General features: G+C 43.4%; 1 protein-coding gene across 1 annotated transcript in view; it reads right to left on the bottom strand.

Moving 5' to 3' along the window:
• Nucleotides 1–383: 383 nt before the first annotated feature.
• LOC309560892 (antigen peptide transporter 2-like) overlaps nucleotides 384–19877 on the bottom strand; it is a 77743-nt gene continuing 58249 nt past the window's right edge. The window contains exons 8-12 of the mRNA XM_082264576.1: nucleotides 18892–19080; nucleotides 14018–14191; nucleotides 11884–12043; nucleotides 1150–1286; nucleotides 384–1069 (exon numbers count right to left, since the gene is read on the bottom strand). Of these exons, the coding sequence (XP_082120702.1) occupies nucleotides 884–1069; nucleotides 1150–1286; nucleotides 11884–12043; nucleotides 14018–14191; nucleotides 18892–19080 (846 nt within the window). The 3' untranslated portion in view covers nucleotides 384–883. The remainder of the gene's footprint in view (nucleotides 1070–1149; nucleotides 1287–11883; nucleotides 12044–14017; nucleotides 14192–18891; nucleotides 19081–19877) is intronic.

Below are 19877 nucleotides of genomic sequence, written 5' to 3' on the forward strand. Positions count from 1 at the left end.
CATGCGCTCTAAAGGAACGGCCGCTTGTGCCGTTCCTTCAGAGCTCCGTGCCGTGACCGTCGGCTCCCGCGCGCGTGCGCGGGAGTGACATCACCGCGGCTCCGGCCAATCAGATGGTCGGATGCCGTGATCCCGGAAGACGGGCGACTGGACATGTCGCCCGTCATACATGTAAGCGGATAGCACGGCAGGGGCTCTTTCTAAGGTAAGTATTTCATAATAAGCTAGTATGCAATGCATACTAGCTCATTATGTGTTTCTCTTGCAGCTTGCAAAAAGAAAAAACATTTTTTTGGGGTTTACAACCTCTTTAAATAGCTCATTTGCCAAAGGGTTAGTTATAGTTCAAGCCCTATATTGCTATTTTCAGGAAAAAAAAGAAATTCATAGCACATATGAAACCTCCTGCCAATCATTTAACACTGTTCAATCTTCTCCCTTGAGATCGTCTACATACAATGCGTCCAGAAAAATGCAGAAATAAAAGGTCATTGGATTTGAATAATTTTCTTTTTAGTGATTAAATTATTAATTACTATTTATTTTTATTTTTTTGGAAGGTTCAGTGCATGGATATGTGCTACCAGTAGTAGGTTATACACAGCCAGCAGGTCTGATGTCCAAGCATTGCCAAGATGACCACAAAATAGTTTCTAAAATCCTCAAGGGTTTCTGTTTTTTGTCGCACGTCACATCAAGTACTCTGTGTTCTCTACTGGTCGTTTACACCAATGTGACTTTGTTGCTTACTGTAACACTATGTTTGTGCATTCATAAGGCACGGTGGCTACCTTTGTCAAAGTGCATCATTCACAAAACCAAGACAGCTTGTTTGGTTTATATAAGCGCTGTCCATCAGTAACAATCCCATCTTGACTCAACATCAGTTATGATTCTTCAGGAGCTTTAGATAGACCCCTTTTCTCTCTACAAGTTCATCATGAGTCCCACTCTCCACCAGCTGTCCCTCTTCCAGGACCAGGATCTGGTCGGCTTTTTGTACAGTGCGCAGCCTGTGAGCGATGATCAGCAGACAAAGGTCTGGAATACTCTGCAGAGACTGCTGGATCTGTAGGAGAAAGTTAAAGTAAATGGCGAAAAAACAAGACTGAGTAAGAGGATCTAAGGGCAATGACTGCGCTCACTCACCTCGTGTTCCGTTTCAACATCAAGACAGCTTGAAGCCTCATCTAGAATAAGCAGTTTGGGAAGGCGTGAGAGAGCGCGTGCAAGAGCGATCCGCTGCTTCTGCCCAGCACCCATCTGAGCCCCGCTGCTGCCAACATCTGAAAAACACAGTGTGACATATAGAATCTATTTCTGAGCTGTGCCAGGGGCTTCAAGCAGAAATGGACCTTAAAGTGGAACTAAACCCTCCTTTCATGCAGCCAAAGATGGCACCATCTTAGCATTTAGGTCTGCATTTGCCATTGTGCTACACATGTGACACCTATGACACCAGACTTTTGAGAGCTTAAAAGTTCGGTTGAGAACTCAACTATTTTTTTTTTTTTAGTAGACTTAATTTGTGGGAACTTAACCTCCCTGGCGGTATGATTCTTTCGGATTTTAGGTGCTGAAAGCGGTACCATTATTTTGCATGTAATTCTTGAGAATGAGCAGCCCAAACCAAATATTTACATATTTTTTTTTTTTTTTTTACTGTGCGTTCTTCTTTATAACATCTCGGGTATGATAAAATTTGAAACACAAAATTTATAAATTATAATATAATAAAAAACTATAAATGGGTTAAAGTATGTATGTATATATATATATATATATATATATATTACATATATATATACATATACGTGTATATATATATATATATATACATATATATATACATAAAAAGTACAGTAAAACTGCAGGAAAGGGCACTGGGGGGCAATATAATGTGAATTTATTTTATTTTGAATGGTATCAGTGTGTTTGGTGTGTTTTACATTTGAATTTGCCGCCGGTTCCACCCCCCTGCGAACGTCACGTCGCAGGAGACGGAAGCCGGGGCACAGAGAGGATCGGGAGGAAGATCCGCTGCCGCATACCGCTCGCATACATCGCTGGATCCCGGTGACAAGGTAAGTAACCTCTTTTACAGGATCCAGCAATGCTTCTGGCGGTACCCCGAGTGTGGCTCGGGGTTACCGCTTTTGGCTCTGAAATTTAACCCCGAGCCACACTCAGGAATACCGCTAAGAAGGTTAAGCAATAGGACACTATTCTATGTGTCAAGATTACTTTGGGCAATGCAGCCCAACAGGGTTTTAGAGAGGCTGGATTCATCCTTCATTTTATGGATAGTGTAGGACCCACTGATAATGGGGTACTTTGACGCAGTGGTGGGCTTGAGCACGATATGGCCATATGGTGGGACCAAATCCCCATTTTTATTTATTGATTGCCTTTATATATTTGATAGTCATTTCTTTTGCATGTGTTCGCTATTCTCTATGTTGGTGTGAAGGAACCCTAAGCTTTCTTTTGGAGAACCCCCTAAATCAGTGGGTTTAGTTCCACATAAAGGTCCATACCTGAATATCCATACCTAAACTTTGGTTTTAAATTACAAAATGTCTTGTGTAACAATCAGCCTTTGCTGTAGAAATGTTTCAATAAAAGTGAAGATCTCCTCCAAGTACAGCTATTCTAACTGCTGCAAAGCTACCTTTTTTATTAGCTTTTCATGAACCCCTGTGTACCACAAACTAGGCTGGAAGTGGGTGGATTAGCCTACAGCATTGAAACTCTCCCGACAATACATGGACAAATGTTTGCAGACACTTGACCATCACACCTATATTGTTGGATACCCCATTCATACCCCATTCAAAAACCATGGTGTTGTCCTTCTAGAACAGCTTCCACTCTTCTCCTAATGATTTCCACAAGATTGCGGAGTGTGTCTGTGGAAATTTGTGCCAATCCAGGTACTAATGTTAGATGAGAAGTCCTGGCTCACAATCTGTATTCCAATGTATCATAAAGGTATTGAGTCGGTGAGGTCAGGGCTCTTTGCTTGCCACTTGAGCTCCTCCACACACAACTCATCAAACAGTATCTTTATGGAGCTGGCTTTGTACACAGAGGCAAGGTTTGAAGTGCATGGTTGTACGATAAATGAAGGAAATACACTGCTCAAAAAAATTAAAGGAACACTTTGAAAACACATCAGATCTCAATAGGGAAAAATATCATGCTGAATATCTATACTGGTATGGACTGGGTAATGTGTTAGGAATGAAAGGATGCCACATCATTGGATGGAAATGAAAATGATCAAACTACAGAGGGCTGAATTCAAAGACACCCCGAAAATCAAAGTGAAAAAATGATGCAGCAGGCTATTCCATTTTGCTGACATTTCATTGCAGCAACTCAAAATGGTACTCAGTAGATTGTATGGCCCCCACATGCTTGTATCCATGCCTGACAACGTTGGGGCATGCTCCTAATGAGACGATGGATGGTGTCCTGGGGTATTTCCTCCCAGATCTGGACCAGGGAAGCACTGAGCTCCTGAACAGATTGAGGTGCAACCTGGCGGCGTTGGATGGACTGAAACATAATGTCCCAGAGGTGTTCTATTGGATTTAGGTCAAACGAGCGTGGGGGCCATTCAATGGTATCAATCACCTTCATCCTCCATGAACTGTCTGCATACTCCCGTCACATGAGGCCAGGCATTGTCGTGCACCAGGAGGAACCCAGGACCCACTGCACCAGCATAGGGTCTGAGAGTGGGTCCAAGGATTTCATCCCAATACCTAATGGCAGTCAGGGTTCCATAGTTTAGCCTGTAGAGGTTTGTGTATCCTTCCATGGATATGCCTCCGCAGACCATTACTGACCCACTACCAAACCAGTCATGCTGAACAATTTTACAGGCAGCATAACGTTCTCCACGGCTATCAGAGTGAACCTGCTCTCATCTGAAAAGCACAGGGCGCCAGTGGCGTACCTGCTAATTCTGGTGTTCAATTGAAAATGCCAATCAAGCTCCAGGGTCTAGGGCAGTGAGCACAGGGCCCATTAGAGGACGTTGGGCCCTCAGGCCACCCTCATGAAGTCTGTTTCTGATTGTTTGGTCAGAGACATTGACACCAGTGGGCTGCTGGAGGTCATTTTGTTGGGCTCTGGAAGTGATCATCCTGTTCCTTCTTGAACAAAGGAGCAGATACCGGTCCTGCTGATGGGTTAAGGACCTTCTACAGCCCTGTCCAGCTCTCCTAGAGTAACTGCCTGTCTCCTGGAATCTCCTCCATGCTCTTGAGATTTTGCTGAGAGACACAGCAAACCTTCTGGCATTGGCACGTATTGATGTGCCATCCTGGAGGAGTTGGACTGCCTGTGCAACCTCTATAGGGTCCAGGTATGGCCTCATGTTATCAGTAGTGACACTGACCCTAGCCAAATGCAAAACTAGTGAAAAACAGTCAGAAAAGATAAGTAGGGAAAAAAATGTCTGTGACCTTCACCTGTAAAACCATTCCTGTTTTGGAGCTTGTCTAATTGTTGCCCATCTAGTGTACCTGTTAATTGCATTAACACAAAAGCAGTTGAATCTGATTAACAACCCCCTCTGCTACTTAACTGACCAGACCAATATCCCATGAGTTTAATTGACTTGATGCTATACTCTGATTAAAAAGTGTTCCTTTGATTTGTTTGAGCACTGTATTTTTTCCCCAATGAAAGATTCCCATTCAAACTAATTGTTGAAGTCACCACTCAGCAACATGGAATATTTCTGCACCCCAGTTCCTATGCTTTTTTGCATAGTTGAGTCACTTAGGCTAAAAGTGTTCCACATAGGCGTGGAAAAAAGAAGGGGTTAAATGGTGGATATCAAATGAAACGGTGAGTCTAGATAGCAATTCCTTAATTATTTAATAGTATAAAGGCATGTATATTACATGGACCAGCAACACTGAATATATAGTACAAAATAGCAACATAAAACACAGAAGACTGACTGAATGACATGTAACAAAAAATGGACAGTACAGAACTGGCAGCGACTGAAAGATTTCCATGTAAAGTAATTACTGCTGAATTGTAGTATGTATGCCTTGCCAGACTACTGTCGGAAGCTCGGACTTAATTAAAGAACGGAAGTCAATGCTTATCTGTGGATATTAGTTGGTGTATATCTTTTAATTGGGTATGTGCACGTGTATCTTCATTTTTAAATTATGAGTAGCTTATTTGGAACTCCAATGATTTGATTGTCATTTCTATTGAAACAGAGCAATAAATTGCTCTTGTATACAAGGTGACTGAGATCACGAACTGATGCACGAGAAAGAAGAGTGCTGGGTGGAAGATAAGTTTACCTTCTGAGAACTTTGGCTGAGTCTGCCGAGTAATGGCTTATATTGCCTCTGTTCAACTCCTTAGGCTCCATGTACACGGGACGTTAAAAAAAAACGTGCTGCAAAGCTAGTTCTGACGCCGGGAAAAAGCAGCTGTTAAACGTGCTTTCAGTAGCTTTTTCCATTGGCGTTATTGCACGTTTGGCCACGTTGCTTTTAGCAGCGTTTTTTCTGCCTCCATTCAAAATCAATGGTTCCCTATGGGAGCCTATTGATTTGAATGGAAGTCGCACCGCAAGTCGGATCAGGATGATCCGACTTGCGGTGCGACTTGCACTGTGAGAATCTTGAGGGGGAACTCCACGTCAAAAATTAGAAAAAAACTGCGTGGGGGTCCCCCCCCAGGTTCCAAACCAGGCCCTTCGGGTCCGGTATGGAATTTGAGGGTAGCCCCACGCCGAAAAAACGGCGTGGGGTCCCCCCCAAAATCCATATCAGACCCTTATCCGAGCATGCAGCCGTTAGGGCAGGAAGGGGGAGGGGACGAGCGAGCGGCCCCACCCCCCCTGGACCATACCAGGCCACATGCCCTCAACATGGGGGGGGGTGTTGGTGCTTTGGGGCAGGGGGAGCTCGGCACCCCGCACCCCAAAGCACTTTGCCCCCATGTTGATGAGGACAAGGGCCTCATCCCCACAACCCTGGCAGGTGGTTGTGGGGGTCTGCAGGCAGGGGGTTAATCGGAATCTGGAAGCTCCCTTTAACAAGGGGGCCCCCCAGATCCCGGACCCCCTCCCTATGTGAATGGGTATGGGGTACACTGTACCCCTACCCATTCACCCCATAAAAGGCAGTGTATGTAAATAACGACAGGAGAAGTTTTGGAAAGTTTATTAAAAATCTTCATCTGTTCTTCTCTGCTCTGGTCTTCTCCCTCTCCTGGTCTCCTGCTCTTTGGCTGTCCGCTCTTCTGCTCTTTTGCCCTCAGCTTTTCTCTTCTTCTTCTTCCTCCGGTCTTCCTCCGACGATGTCTCCAGTGATTATGCAGGTCTCCGGTCTCTGCAGCTTGTTATATAGCCATTGTGGGCATGGCCCCCGATGCCGTCATCGGGAGGCCCCGCCCCCTCATGTCACAGGTGACGTCGCCTGTGACATGAGGGGCAGGGGGCCTCCCGATGACGTCATCGGGGGCCACGTCCACAATGGCTATATAACAAGCTGCAGAGACCGGAGAGCTGCATAATCACCGGAGACATCGGCGGAGGAAGACCGGAGGAAGAAGAAGAAGAGAAAAGAAGAGGGCAAAAGAGCAGAAGAGCGGACAGCAAAAGAGCAGAAGACCAGGAGAGGGAGAAGACCAGAGCAGAGAAGAACAGATGAAGATTTTTAATAAACTTTCCAAAACGTCTCCTGTCGTTATTTACATACACTGCCTTTTATGGGGTGAATGGGTAGGGGTACAGTGTACCCCATACCCATTCACATAGGGAGGGGGTCCGGGATCTGGGGGGCCCCCTTGTTAAAGGGAGCTTCCAGATTCCGATGAGCCCCCTGCCCGCAGACCCCCACAACCACCGGCCAGGGTTGTGGGGATGAGGCCCTTGTCCTCATCAACATGGGGGCAAGGTTCTTCGGGGTGCAGAGCTCCCCCTGCCCCAAAGCATCAACACCCCCCCCATGTTGAGGGCATGTGGCCTGGTATGGTCCAGGGGGGGTGGGGCCGCTCGCTCGTCCCCTCCCCCTTCCTGCCCTACCGGGCTGCATGCTCGGATAAGGGTCTGGTATGGATTTTGGGGGGGGGGGGGGGCTACCCTCAAATTCCATACCAGACCCGAAGGACCTGGTTTGGAACCTGGGGGGGACCCCACACAGTTTTTTTCAAATTTTTGGCGTGGAGTTCCCCCTCAAGATTCTCACGCGCTGCAAGTCGGATCATCCTGATCCGACTTGCGGTGCGACTTCCATTCAAATCAATAGGCTCCCATAGGGAACCATTGATTTTGAATGGAAGAAAAAAGACGTATAACGTGGCTGAACGTACGTTCATCACGTTCGGTCACGTTCGGCCGCATTTCTGCGTTTGAAACGCCGGGAAACACACGTTTGAACGCAAATAATTGCGTTCCAAAAAACGTCCCTGAACTCAACTGCCTGCAAATGACTGTAAATGATCCTGTGTACATGGACAGATAAGATAAAATGTAGATGGGTTCAGGGGCTTCTGAAAAAAACCATCAACTGCTCCTAAACGACCATTTACAACGTCCCGTGTACATGGAGCCTTAGAATCGCTGTGCATAATTGGCTGTCTATGGAATCTACTGATAGATTATCCGCCTGGGAGCATGGAATGTCTTGCGCTTCGGGGATTTGTATGGTGGATGAACTACTTGTATATGAAAACTTGGCTTGAATGAAAGTAGTTCATGCAAGGAAAAAGCAGTGTCAGCTGTGTTCTTTAATCTGACAACCAGTGTAGACAGTACATGTCAGTCAGTCTTCTGTGTTTTATGTTGCTATTTTGTACTATATATTCAGTGTTGCTGGTCCATGTAATATACATGCCTTTATACTATTAAATAATTAAGGAATTGCTATCTAGACTCACCGTTTCATTTGATATCCACCATTTAACCCCTTCTTTTTTCCATGCCTATGTGGAACACTTTTAGCCTAAGAGACTCAACTATGCAAAAAAGCATAGGAACTGGGGTGCAGAAAAATTCCATGTTGCTGAGTGGTGACTTCAACAATTAGTTTGAATGGGAATCTTTCATTGGGGAAAAAATACAGTGCTCAAACAAATCAAAGGAACACTTTTTAATCAGAGTATAGCATCAAGTCAATTAAACTCATGGGATATTGGTCTGGTCAGTTAAGTAGCAGAGGGGGTTGCTATTCAGATTCAACTGCTTTTGTGTTAATGCAATTAACAACAGGTACACTAGATGGGCAACAATTAGACAACCTCCAAAACAGGAATGGTTTTACAGGTGAAGGTCACAGACATTTTTTTCCCTACTTATCTTTTCTGACTGTTTTTCACTAGTTTTGTATTTGGCTAGGGTCAGTGTCACTACTGGTAGCATGAGGCGATACCTGGACCCTATAGAGGTTGCACAAGCAGTCCAACTCCTCCAGGATGGCACATCAATACGTGCCAATGCCAGAAGGTTTGCTGTGTCTCTCAGCAAAATCTCAAGAGCATGGAGGAGATTCCAGGAGACAGGCAGTTACTCTAGGAGAGCTGGACAGGGCCATAGAAGGCCCTCAACCCATCAGCAGGACCGGTATCTGCTCCTTTGTACAAGAAGGAACAGGATGATCACTGCCAGAGCCCTAAATAATTACCTCCAGCAGCCCACTGGTGTGAATGTCTCTGACCAAACAATCAGAAACAGACTTCATGAGGGTGGCCTGAGGGCCCAACGTCCTCTAATGGGCCCTGTGCTCACTGCCCTAGACCCTGGAGCTTGATTGGCATTTTCAATTGAACACCAGAATTAGCAGGTACGCCACTGGCGCCCTGTGCTTTTCAGATGAGAGCAGGTTCACTCTGATAGCCGTGGAGAACGTTATGCTGCCTGTAAAATATATACCGTTTCATTTGATATCCACCATTTAACCCCTTCTTTTTTCCACGCCTATGTGGAACACTTTTAGCCTATGCGAATTGGTTAGGTGGATATCTAATCACACACTTATTTGAAATCAAGAATTGAAACAGAGTATTTATTTTATAGCACTTCCAACTTCCCTCATCAAAACCCATTATTTCTATAGTTGAGTCACTTAGCCTTGTTTCTACATCCCTTTACACGAAAACATAGGAACTGGGGTGCAGGTGCTCTGGACCGATGAGTCAAAATTGAAAATGTGGCTGTAGCAGGATGCAGTTTGTTGGCGAAGGGCTGGAGAGCAGCATAATAATGAGTGTCTGTAGGCAACTGTGAAGCATGGTGGAGGTTCCTTGTAACTTTAGGGCTGCATTTCTCCAAATGGAGTTGGAGATTTGGTCAGGATCAATTATGTCCTCAATGCTGACAAATGCAAGCAGATACTTCTTCATCATGCCATACCATCAGGGAGGTGTGTGATTGGCCCCAAATGTATTCTGCAGCAGGACAATGACCTCAAACATACAGCCAATGTCATTAAGAACTATCTTCAGTGTAAAGAAGAACACTGATGGTTTGGCCCCCAAATAGCCCTGGCCTTAGCATCATGTAGTCTGTCTGGGTTTACATGAAGAGACAGAAGGATTTGAGGCAGCCGACATCCACATTGTTACTAAACCTACAACAGTAAAATTAGTTTGTATATGCAGTAAGACATGCTTGTTATACTCACTGTGGAACCTAAGGGGTTATTCCTCTGCATTGTGTAAAAATGCTATTTGATCCTGTCTTCTAAACATCTCCTTCTTCCACAGTCTCCAGTCCATCTCCTGATAGAACAGAGCCTTTGGAGTCACTCTGCACATGCTCAGTTTGGTGTATATTGCTCGAGAGGTTTTTTTTTTTTTTTTTTGGGGGGGGGGGGGGTGCATGTGATCAGCACAGGGCCAGTCAGCACTGTCCAGACAGAAAAGTGTCATGCAGCCTCATAGGACAGTTAGAGGAGAATGAAAACTCCTTCTACAAGCTTTAACCAGGGCTCGGCTGGACACTGATAAAAAAACGCTTTTTACTGCTGATGAGAAAAGGTATTTAGCAGTTTGTATTTACTAAAATAATTGCATTTCCATGTTCTGTGTACTGTGGGGGACCAGATACAGTAAATGCAGGTTCCTGGGTTTAGTAACGCTTTAATACTGAACTAATACAGTATCTCACAAAAGTGAGTACACCCCTCACATTTTTGTAAATATTTTATTATACCTTTTCATGTGACAACACTGAAGAAATGACACTTTGCTACAATGTAAAGTAGTGAGTGTACAGCTTGTATAACAGTGTAAATTTGCTGTCCCCACAAAATAACTCAACACACAGCCATTAATGTCTAAACCACAAAAGTGAGTACACCCCTAAGTGGAAATGTTGAAATTGGGCCCAATTAGCCATTTCCCTCCCTGGAGTCATGTGACTCGCTAGTGTTGCAAGGTCTCAGGTGTGAATGGGGAGCAGGTGTGTTAAATTTGGTGTTATCGCTCTCACTCTCTCATACTGGTCACTGGAAGTTCAACATGACACCTCATGGCAAAGAACTCTCTGAGGATCTAAAAAAAAGAATTGTTGCTCTACATAAAGATGGCCTAGGGTATAAGAAGTTTGCCAAGACCCTGAAATTGAGCTGCAGCACGGGGGCCAAGACCATACAGCGGTTTAACAGGACAGGTTCCACTCAGAACAGGCCTTGCCATGGTCGACCAAAGAAGTTGAGTGCAGGTGCTCAGCGTCATATCCAGAGGTTGTCTTTGGGAAATTGACGTATGAGTGCTGCCAGCACTGCTGCAGAGGTTGAAGGGGTGAGGGGTCAGCCTGTCAGTGCTCAGACCATACGCCACACACTGCATCCAATTAGTCTGCATGGCTGTCATCCCAGAAAAAGCCTCTTCTAAAGATGATGCACAAGAAAGCCCACAAACAGTTTGCTGAAGACAAGCAGACTAAGGACATGGATTACTGGAACCATGTCCTGTGGTCTGATGAGACCAAGATAAACTTATTTTGTTCAGATGGTGTCAAGCGTGTGTGGTGACAACCAGGTGAGGAGTACAAAGACAAGTGTGTCTTGCCTACAGTCAAGCATGGTGGTGGGAGTGTCATGGTCTGGGGCTGCATGAGTGCTCCCGGCACTGGGGAGCTACAGTTCATTGAGGGAACCATGAATGCCAACATGTACTGTGACATACTGAAGCAGAGCATGATCCCCTCCCTTCAGAGACTGGGCCACAGGGCAGTATTCCAACATGATAACGACCCCAAACACACCTCCAGGATGACCACTGCCTTGCTAAAGAAGCTGAGGGTAAAGGTGATGGACTGGCCAAGCATGTCTCCAGACCTAAATCCTATTGAGCATCTGTGGGGCATCCTAAAACGGAAGCTCTGTGATGTCATCATGGAGGAGTGGAAGAGGACTCCAGTGGCAACCTGTGAAGCTCTGGTGAACTCCATGCCCAAGAGGGTTAAGGCAGTGCTGGAAAATAATGGTGGTCACACAAAATATTGACACTTTGGGCAAAATTTGGATATTTTAACTTAGGGGTGTACTCACTTTTGTTGCCACAGGTTTAAACATTAATAGCTGTGTTATGAGTTATTTTGAGGGGACAGTAAATTTACACTGTTATACAAACTGTACACTCACTACTTTACATTGTAGCAAAGTGTAATTTCTTCAGTGTTGTCCCATGAAAAGATATAATAAAATATTTACAAGAATGTGAGGGGTGTACTCACTTTTGGGAGATCCTGTATATGAATATTCTTTCTGCGTTCATCATCCAATAACTATGGCTATGGAGAACTAATAAGGTACAAAACTATCACTGGAATCCTGCTGGCAGAATTTCATCATCTAATGGTGGAACCCTTTCAGGCTGATGGCAGCATCTTACCTGTGTCATATCCCTTATCCATTTTTTCAATAAAACCATCAGCTTTAGCTTTTCTTGCTGCTTCCACCAGCTGCTTTTCAGAAGGGCTGTTGAGACCATAAGCAATGTTTTCTTTGACTGATCCAGCAAACAGGACGGGATCTTGAGCTACCAGAGCAACCTATAAAAGGCATAATTGGTGATTAAACACTGCTCGGAGTAGGATATACGTTTCAGCTTCTTTCATGAAAACTTTCATTATTCCCCCAGAATAAGTAAGGGGGGGGGGGGGGGGGAATACCACGCTTCAGGGGTATTATGTATATGGTTATGATACAGGAAAAGTGTAAATAAATACATGTGATTAAAATTTGATATGAATAACGATGAAGCAAATATAAATAGTAATGATCTTGGTAATTCCACAATAAGTTAATAAATTATATAAAATAGTATATATAATACAATATATAAAGTGCATGAAGGGATTCTGTGAAAAATGTGTATTTAATTAATTCTCTAAAAAAAAATAATATTTATATAAAGTGCAATTGCTGATCAATAAATTGCAATGAAATAATACATAAATCTATAAATGATCATATAATGGTGATAGTGCCTTCATAAAATCTTGGTGGTGTGACTTTATGTACTATCACCATTATATGATTATTTCTAGATTTATGTATTATTTCATTGCAATTTATTGATCAGCAATTGCACTTTATATAAATATTATTTTTTTTTAGAGAATTAATTAAATACACATTTTTCACAGAATCACTTCATGCACTTTATATATTGTTTTATATATATACTATCTATACATATAAAGTACAAGTGTCTCTGCGTCCAGTCCCTGTGTCCGTGGGATTGCGCTACTGCGCATGTGCCCCACTGACAGCCGTTGGGACATGGAGCGCAGAGACTTCGGGCGGCTGGGCGAAATTGTTGAAGCGGCGGGTGTGCGTGGGCATGCGGCGGGTGCGCGCTCGCGTGGACTTACTGCTAAGCAGCAGTGGCCGTTACAAGTGGCGGCGGGCGAGCGATGTCACGCGAGAGCCGCTCGGTCAGCTCTGCGCGTGTCCCCAATGTTGCTAGGGCAACAGGGACGCTATGCACAGAGCTGGCTTTGTCATGCGGCTCTCGCGTTGTTAGAAAAAAAAGAACGAGATAAGCGAGAGCCGCTCAGTCATGTCCCCGACGTTGCTACGGCAACAGGGACGCAGAGCTGACAGAGGCTCTCGCTTAACTGGAACAAGTATGTTTTTACACATGTTTGACCACATATGTTCTAGCGCCCGTTAATTTAACGGGCTTAATGTCTAGTTTTATATATTTTATTAACTTATTGTGGAATTACCAAGATCATTACTATTTATATTTGCTTCATTGTTATTTATATCTAATTTTAATCACATTTATTTATTTACACTTTTACTGTATCATAACCATATACATAATACCCCTGAAGCGCGGTACCCCCCCCCCCCCCTTACTTATTTACTATAACTGTAAGGTCAACAGTAACAGTACGGGCAGCATCAAGGGTAAACATATAATACTTCACAACATCTCTCAGGACAGCACAAGAATCACCCCCCCCCCCCCCCATTAAAAAAATTCCCCCAGAATAACCATTTAGATTTTACGTTTCCGAAACACAAAGGGGTTACAAGGAAATACAGACAGTTTTTATTAAAACTTTTGAGGTCAGTATATCTAAGTGCAGATTGAGACAAGCGCTCAGACCCGTCCTCCGCGCTGAGCTGTGTTTTGCTACGTGTGTGCCCAGCTTGGAGCTGCGTGCAGGCAGCCCATAGATGTGAATGGAGATGCATCGGCTGCCCGGGCACAGTGACATGTCAAATTCTGACAAGTGGGCAGAAGTGGGGACATGAATCCAACTGCAGACACTATGGGATGATTTACTAAAACTGGAGCACTCAGAATCTGGTGCAGTTGTGCATAATAACCAATCAGCTTTTAACTTCAGCTTGTTCAATTAGGCTTTGACAATAAAAACTGGAAGCTGATTCATTTCTATGCAGAGCTGCACCAGTTTCAGTAAATCTCCCCCTGTGCATCTTTAAGAATTACAATTATTTATTAAATAAAGTGGTTTTGTTTAAATAAGTCAGCAGAACAAGATTACCTTATTGTGGAGAAACTGGTGCTTATATTTAGCCAGTGGTATTTCGTCAAGTAAGATTTCTCCACTCTGTGGCTCATAGAATCTCTCCAGCAGCGCCACGCAAGTCGTCTTCCCACCACCAGAGGGCCCCACTATAGCTGTGACAGTGCCAGGCTTAAGAGTGAATGAGACATTCTGAAGGGTACAGAATTTTACATAAGCACACCAGAAAGTATGGAGGAAGACACAGGCTGAAAAAAGCTGGAGGTGCATTTATAAAAAAAAAAAAAAAAACACATTTGCATAGCTTCTCATTCTTAAAAACTGCATGAAAATTCATTCTCTTAGATTGTAAGCTCTAACGAGTAGGGCCCATCTGATTACTACTGTATTAAAGTGTATTGTATTTGTACTGTCTACCCTCAAGTTGTAAAGCGCTGCATAAACTGTTGGCGCTATATAAATCTTATATAATAATAATAATTCTGTGCAAATTAGTCAAAATTAAATGTTCTCCACTATATTCTCTGTATTTTGGTACATAGTATGGCCACTAGATGGCACTGACATTCAGTTTTGCCCCATTTACACAGAATACATTGTAATCCCCCTTGGCGGCAGATGGACATGATAACTGGCATGTGGATGACACAGTGAACATGTTACAAACTCATCTGGAAATTGATAATATGGCTGGTGCTCTACTTTTGATGTCACTTTTTGAGGCGGTAATGCATGGCTCCATGTGACAAGATAAAGGTTGCGGCACATATTCCCTTTCATTAACCACTCAAAGCGGTTGTATACTCAAACAAAAAAAAACAAACAAACCCTGCAGGAGAAAGGCATAATGAGCTAGTATGCATCGCATACTAGCTCATTATGAAACACTTACCTTAAAACGAAGCCCCGATACGGTCGCCCGGACACCGCTGAGGGAGCCGTCATGTTCCCTCCGCGTCTCTTCTGGGTTCGGCGGCTCCGGCGCTGTGAGTGGCCAGAGCCGCGATGACGTCACTCCCGCGCATGTACGCGGAAGTTACTTTCCGGCAAGGAGCCAGCAAAAAGCTCTGAAGGTCTGCTGGTGCGCATGCAACGCTGGTGTCAGCGGCTGCCTGCAGGGCGAATATCTCCTATACCGTGTAGGTTTAGGAGATATTAATTTTACCTACAGGTAAGCCTTATTATAGAATTACCTGTCGGTAGAAGTTTAATGGCGGAGTATACTACCACTTTAAGAACCAAGCCTATTTCTGACACGTTGTTGTTTAGAAGTTAAAATCAGTATTTTTTGCTAGAAAATTACTTACAATCCCCAAACATTACATATATATATATATATTTACCAAAGACTCTGGAGAATAAAATGGCGGTTGTTGCAATATTTTTTGTCATGCGGTATTTGTGCAGTGGTCTGCAATTTTTTGGGAAAAAATAAATTTCACTGAATTGTAAAAAAACTAACAAGTAAACTTAGCCCTATTTTTTTGTATATTGTTAAATATTATGTCACGCTGAGTAATTAGATACCTAACATGTTACAGTTTAAAATTGTGCACACTTGTGAAATAATTGCGACAAACTACGGTACTTACAAATCTCCATAGGTGACCCTTTAAACATTTTTAACAGTTACCAGTTTAGAGTTACAGAGGAGGCCTTTTACTAGAATTATTGCTCTCGCTCTAACGATCGTGGGGATACCTCACATGTCTGATTTGAACACTGTTTACATTTGCGGGCGTGACATACGTATGCGTTTTTTTTTTTTTGGTGCCCGAGCTCACGGCAACGGGGGCACTTTAAAAAAAAAAAATTTTTTCCTGTTTATTTTATTTTATTTCTTATTTTTAACAGTGATCACTTTTATTGCTGTCACAAGGAATGTAAACATCCCTTGTGACAGTAGTAGGAAGTGACAGGTACTTTTTATGGAGGGATCTGGGGTCTTTTAGAACCCCGATCCCTCCACTGCACTTCAAAGTATTCAAAACGCCGAAATTGTGGTTATTGCCAGAAAGCCGACTGCCGGCTCTAAAAAAAACGTTACCAGGGTGATGCCTCTAGCTGTAGGTATTACCCCGATAACACCACTTTTTCAAGGTACGTCGACCAGCGGACGAAACGTGTCAACAGGCGAACGAAAATAAACACACCTCCACTCATAAGTAATAGTATATACTCCATAAGAAAGAGGTGCCTGTATTGTGGTCCCAACTGGGACATATGTATCATATGACAAATTGTGACACTATTGATTTTAAAATATCTTGTATACTTGATGGCGTTATTCTAAGAATATTGTAAATAAAGATTGTTATTTTTGTAATAATTTGCAGTCTGTTTTAACCACTTGCCGACCGGTCACGTTGACCGTACTGCGGCAAAGTGGCTCGTAATCGTCCAGCGACGAAGACCTACGTCGCTGGACTCCTCCCCTGGTGGGCGGCGCGCCGGGAGGAGCGTCGGGGATCGAGTGTGGAGATCCGACTGCTTGTGTAAACAAAGCGGGCGGATCTCCTAATTGACAGGCAGGGTCAGATTGCAGGATTCAGCATAGCTGAACCTGCGATCTGTGTCTGTGTCACACAGTCCCCTCCCCCCACACACGTTAGTAAGCACCAGGCATACATTAACCCCTTGATCACCAATAAAAGTTAACCCCTTCCCTGCCAGTGTCATTTTTACAGTAACAGTGCATATGTATAGCACTGATTACTGTAGTAATGTCACTGGTACCCCCAAAAGTGTCAAAAATGTCAGTCAAGGGTCCGATCTGTCTGCCGCAATGTCGCAGTCCCGCAAAACAAAACGCAGATCGCCGCTATTGCTAGTTAAAAAAAACCCAATAAAAATGACAAATTTCCCGTAGTTAGTAGCTGCGATAACTTTTGCGCAAACCAATCAAAATACGTTTATTGCGATTTTTTTTTACCAAAAATATTTAGCAGAAAACAAATTGGCCTAAAATATTAAAAAAATGTAGATTTTTAAATTTTTTTGGAGGGGAATTTCATATAAAAAATGTGAAAAATATTGTTATTTTTTCAAAACTGTTGCTCTTTTTTTGTTTATAGCGCAAAAAGTAAAAATTGTACAGGTGATCAAATACCACCAAAAGAAAGCTCTATTTGTGGGGAAAAAAAGGACATAAATTTAATTTGGGTACAGCATTGCACGACCGCGCAATTTTTCGTTAAAGTAACGCAGTGCCGAATCGCAAAATATTGCCTGGTCAGGAATGGGGTAATCTTCCGGTCATAAAGCGGTTAAAAATACGCTCATTGAGAATTTTTTTGTCAAAGACATGTAGCTAAATACATTTTGGCCTAAATATATGACAAAAATTGAATATACTGGATATTTTTTAACTTTCAAATTAGAAAAATATTGTTATTTTTTTCAAAATTGTCGCTTTTTTTTATTAATATCGCAAAAAATGAAAATCGCACAGGTGATCAAATACCACCAAAAGAAAGCTCTGTTTTTGGGAAAAAAATTACGTAAATTTTGTTTGGGTACGGCTTTGCATGACCGCGCAATTGTCAAAGTCGCACAGTGACGAATCGCAAAAAGTGGCCTGGACTTAAGACAGCAAAATCCTCCGGTGGTAAAGTGGTTAATGTGGGTGCCAGTGAAATCCATTATCAGGAGGACCGGTTCCTGCAAATTTTGTAGTGACTAGGATAACATTTGGATGTGGCAGGAGTAGCAGTTCTCTTTTTTCTGTAAATGTAGCTTCAATGGATGAACAGCTATGTGATAATAAAAAAATACCCCTTAGTGCGTAAAAAAACGTATTTAAGAAAATATATACAGATTGCTGGAAAATCTGATCATTACAAGGAATAACTGAACCCGGTCCATGATTGCAATAATCTGACCACGTATGGCCAGTCTAGGGGTCCATTTTTTTTTTTATCAGGCAATACAAATGCAAAAGTAACTCAAAAGCACCCTGAAGGAAACCTGTCAAAAACATGGAGGTTTGCCACTGCTGAGCTTTCCTGAAAATACTAATTGCATGGCTGTCATGCTGATCCTCTTGCTTCTGTATTTTCAATCCCTGGCTGGGGACAAGTATGCAGATCAGGATTTCATAAGGACATTTGGATGACTTTCTTGATCTCCATACCCAGAGCTTTTTTTTCTCAGAGAATAGGTGCAGAAACTCCCCTCTTGTCTCCGCCCCTACCCACCTCTGAGCACCGTTCCTTGGTTCCACCCCCTACCCACCTTCCAGTACCGGCCCTTTTAGAGAGTACAGAACCAAGTATCATTTTGTGATGCTAAATAACTTGTATGGAATTTGGTAATGATAACAAGAAAAGCAGTAAAATAGATCCTCTGCAGCCAGCATCAGAGACCCCCCCAGCAACAATAGATTCACCCTCTCCCCAGCAACAAGGGACCCCCCCCCCAGCAGTAATAGATACCCCCAGCAACAATAAATCCCCTACACAACATTATACCCCCCAACAAAATGGACCGCCCATTACAAAATACCACCCCAGCAACAATAGATCCACCCCTGCAACAATAGACCCCCCAACAACATCAGCAGATTTCTCAGCAGCCAGTAACAATAAACCCCCCAAGCAGACCCCTCGCTCAACAACTGCCCCCCCAGCAACAATAGACCTCCTCAGCAACAATAGACCCCCACACAAAAATAGATCCCTGCCCGCATCAATAGACCCTCCAGCATACTTCAGTACCCCATGTCATTACATACATTCAGTGCTAAAGGTGCCGGAACTGCGTTCCCCAGGTTCCCACTGAAAAAAAGCCCTGTCCCTACCTGAGTGTGAGTCACAGAAACTTTTTGAAGGCACTAGATCAAGAAAGCAATCAAGGCAGCTGATATTTACAGGTATACACAAGCGCATGCTCACCTTCAGGGCAGGAGAGTCGGGATGGGAAGGATAAGAAAATGTTACATTCCTGAACTCGAACACTCCCAGTAAATTTTCAGGACACAACGATCCAGATGTGGAGACCTGAGGCTGCTGATCCAAGTACTGGAATACTTTGGTGGAGGCTCCGGCGGAATGAGTGATCTCACTGAGCATGTGAAATACAGACTGGCAATGAGAGAGAGAAGAGACATTCTTGTGAGGTCAGTATTATTTCTGTAGGAACTCCTCCTATACATTAGGCAAAAATACACAATGGTATTGCACTATGGAAGACATGCTGGCCAGCTTAACCAATTGCCCACCAGCCCACTTGCTTTTTTTCTGGCAAGTTTAAATCAGTATTTTTTGCTAGAAAATTACTTATGACCCCCAAACATTATACATTATACAGACCCTAGGGAATAAAATGGCGATTGTTGCAATTTTTTATGTCACACGGTTCTTTTTGGAAGAAATACACTTTAATGAATAAAAAAAAAAAAAACACAATAGTTACCCCAATTTTTTTGTATAATGTGAAAGATGATGTTATGCCTAGTAAATAGATACCTAACATGTCACTCTTTAAAATTGCGCATGCTCTTGGAATGGCGACAAACTACAGTACTTAAAAACCTCCATAGGCGACGCTTTAACCTCCCTGGCGGTATTCCCCAGTGTGGCTTGGGTGGAATTTCAGTGGCATTAGCGTTAACCCTGAGCCACACTCAGGGTACCGCCAGGGAGCATCGCTGGATCCTGGTAGAGGGTACTTACCTTGTCCCCGGGATCCCGCGATGTTTCCCTGCAGCATACGGCGGCCGGATCTTCCGCCTGAAGCTGTGATCCCCGACTTCCGTCTTCTACGACGTGACGTCACAGGGGGGTGGAACCGGCAGCAAATTCAAATAGTAAAACAAAAATAAATTGACATTAGTTTGCCCACCAGTGCCCTTTCCTGCAGTTTTACTGTACTTTATTTA

Source organism: Pelophylax lessonae, assembly GCF_965119305.1.
Source record: "Pelophylax lessonae genome assembly, chromosome: 7".
Classification (NCBI taxonomy): Eukaryota; Metazoa; Chordata; class Amphibia; order Anura; family Ranidae; genus Pelophylax; species Pelophylax lessonae.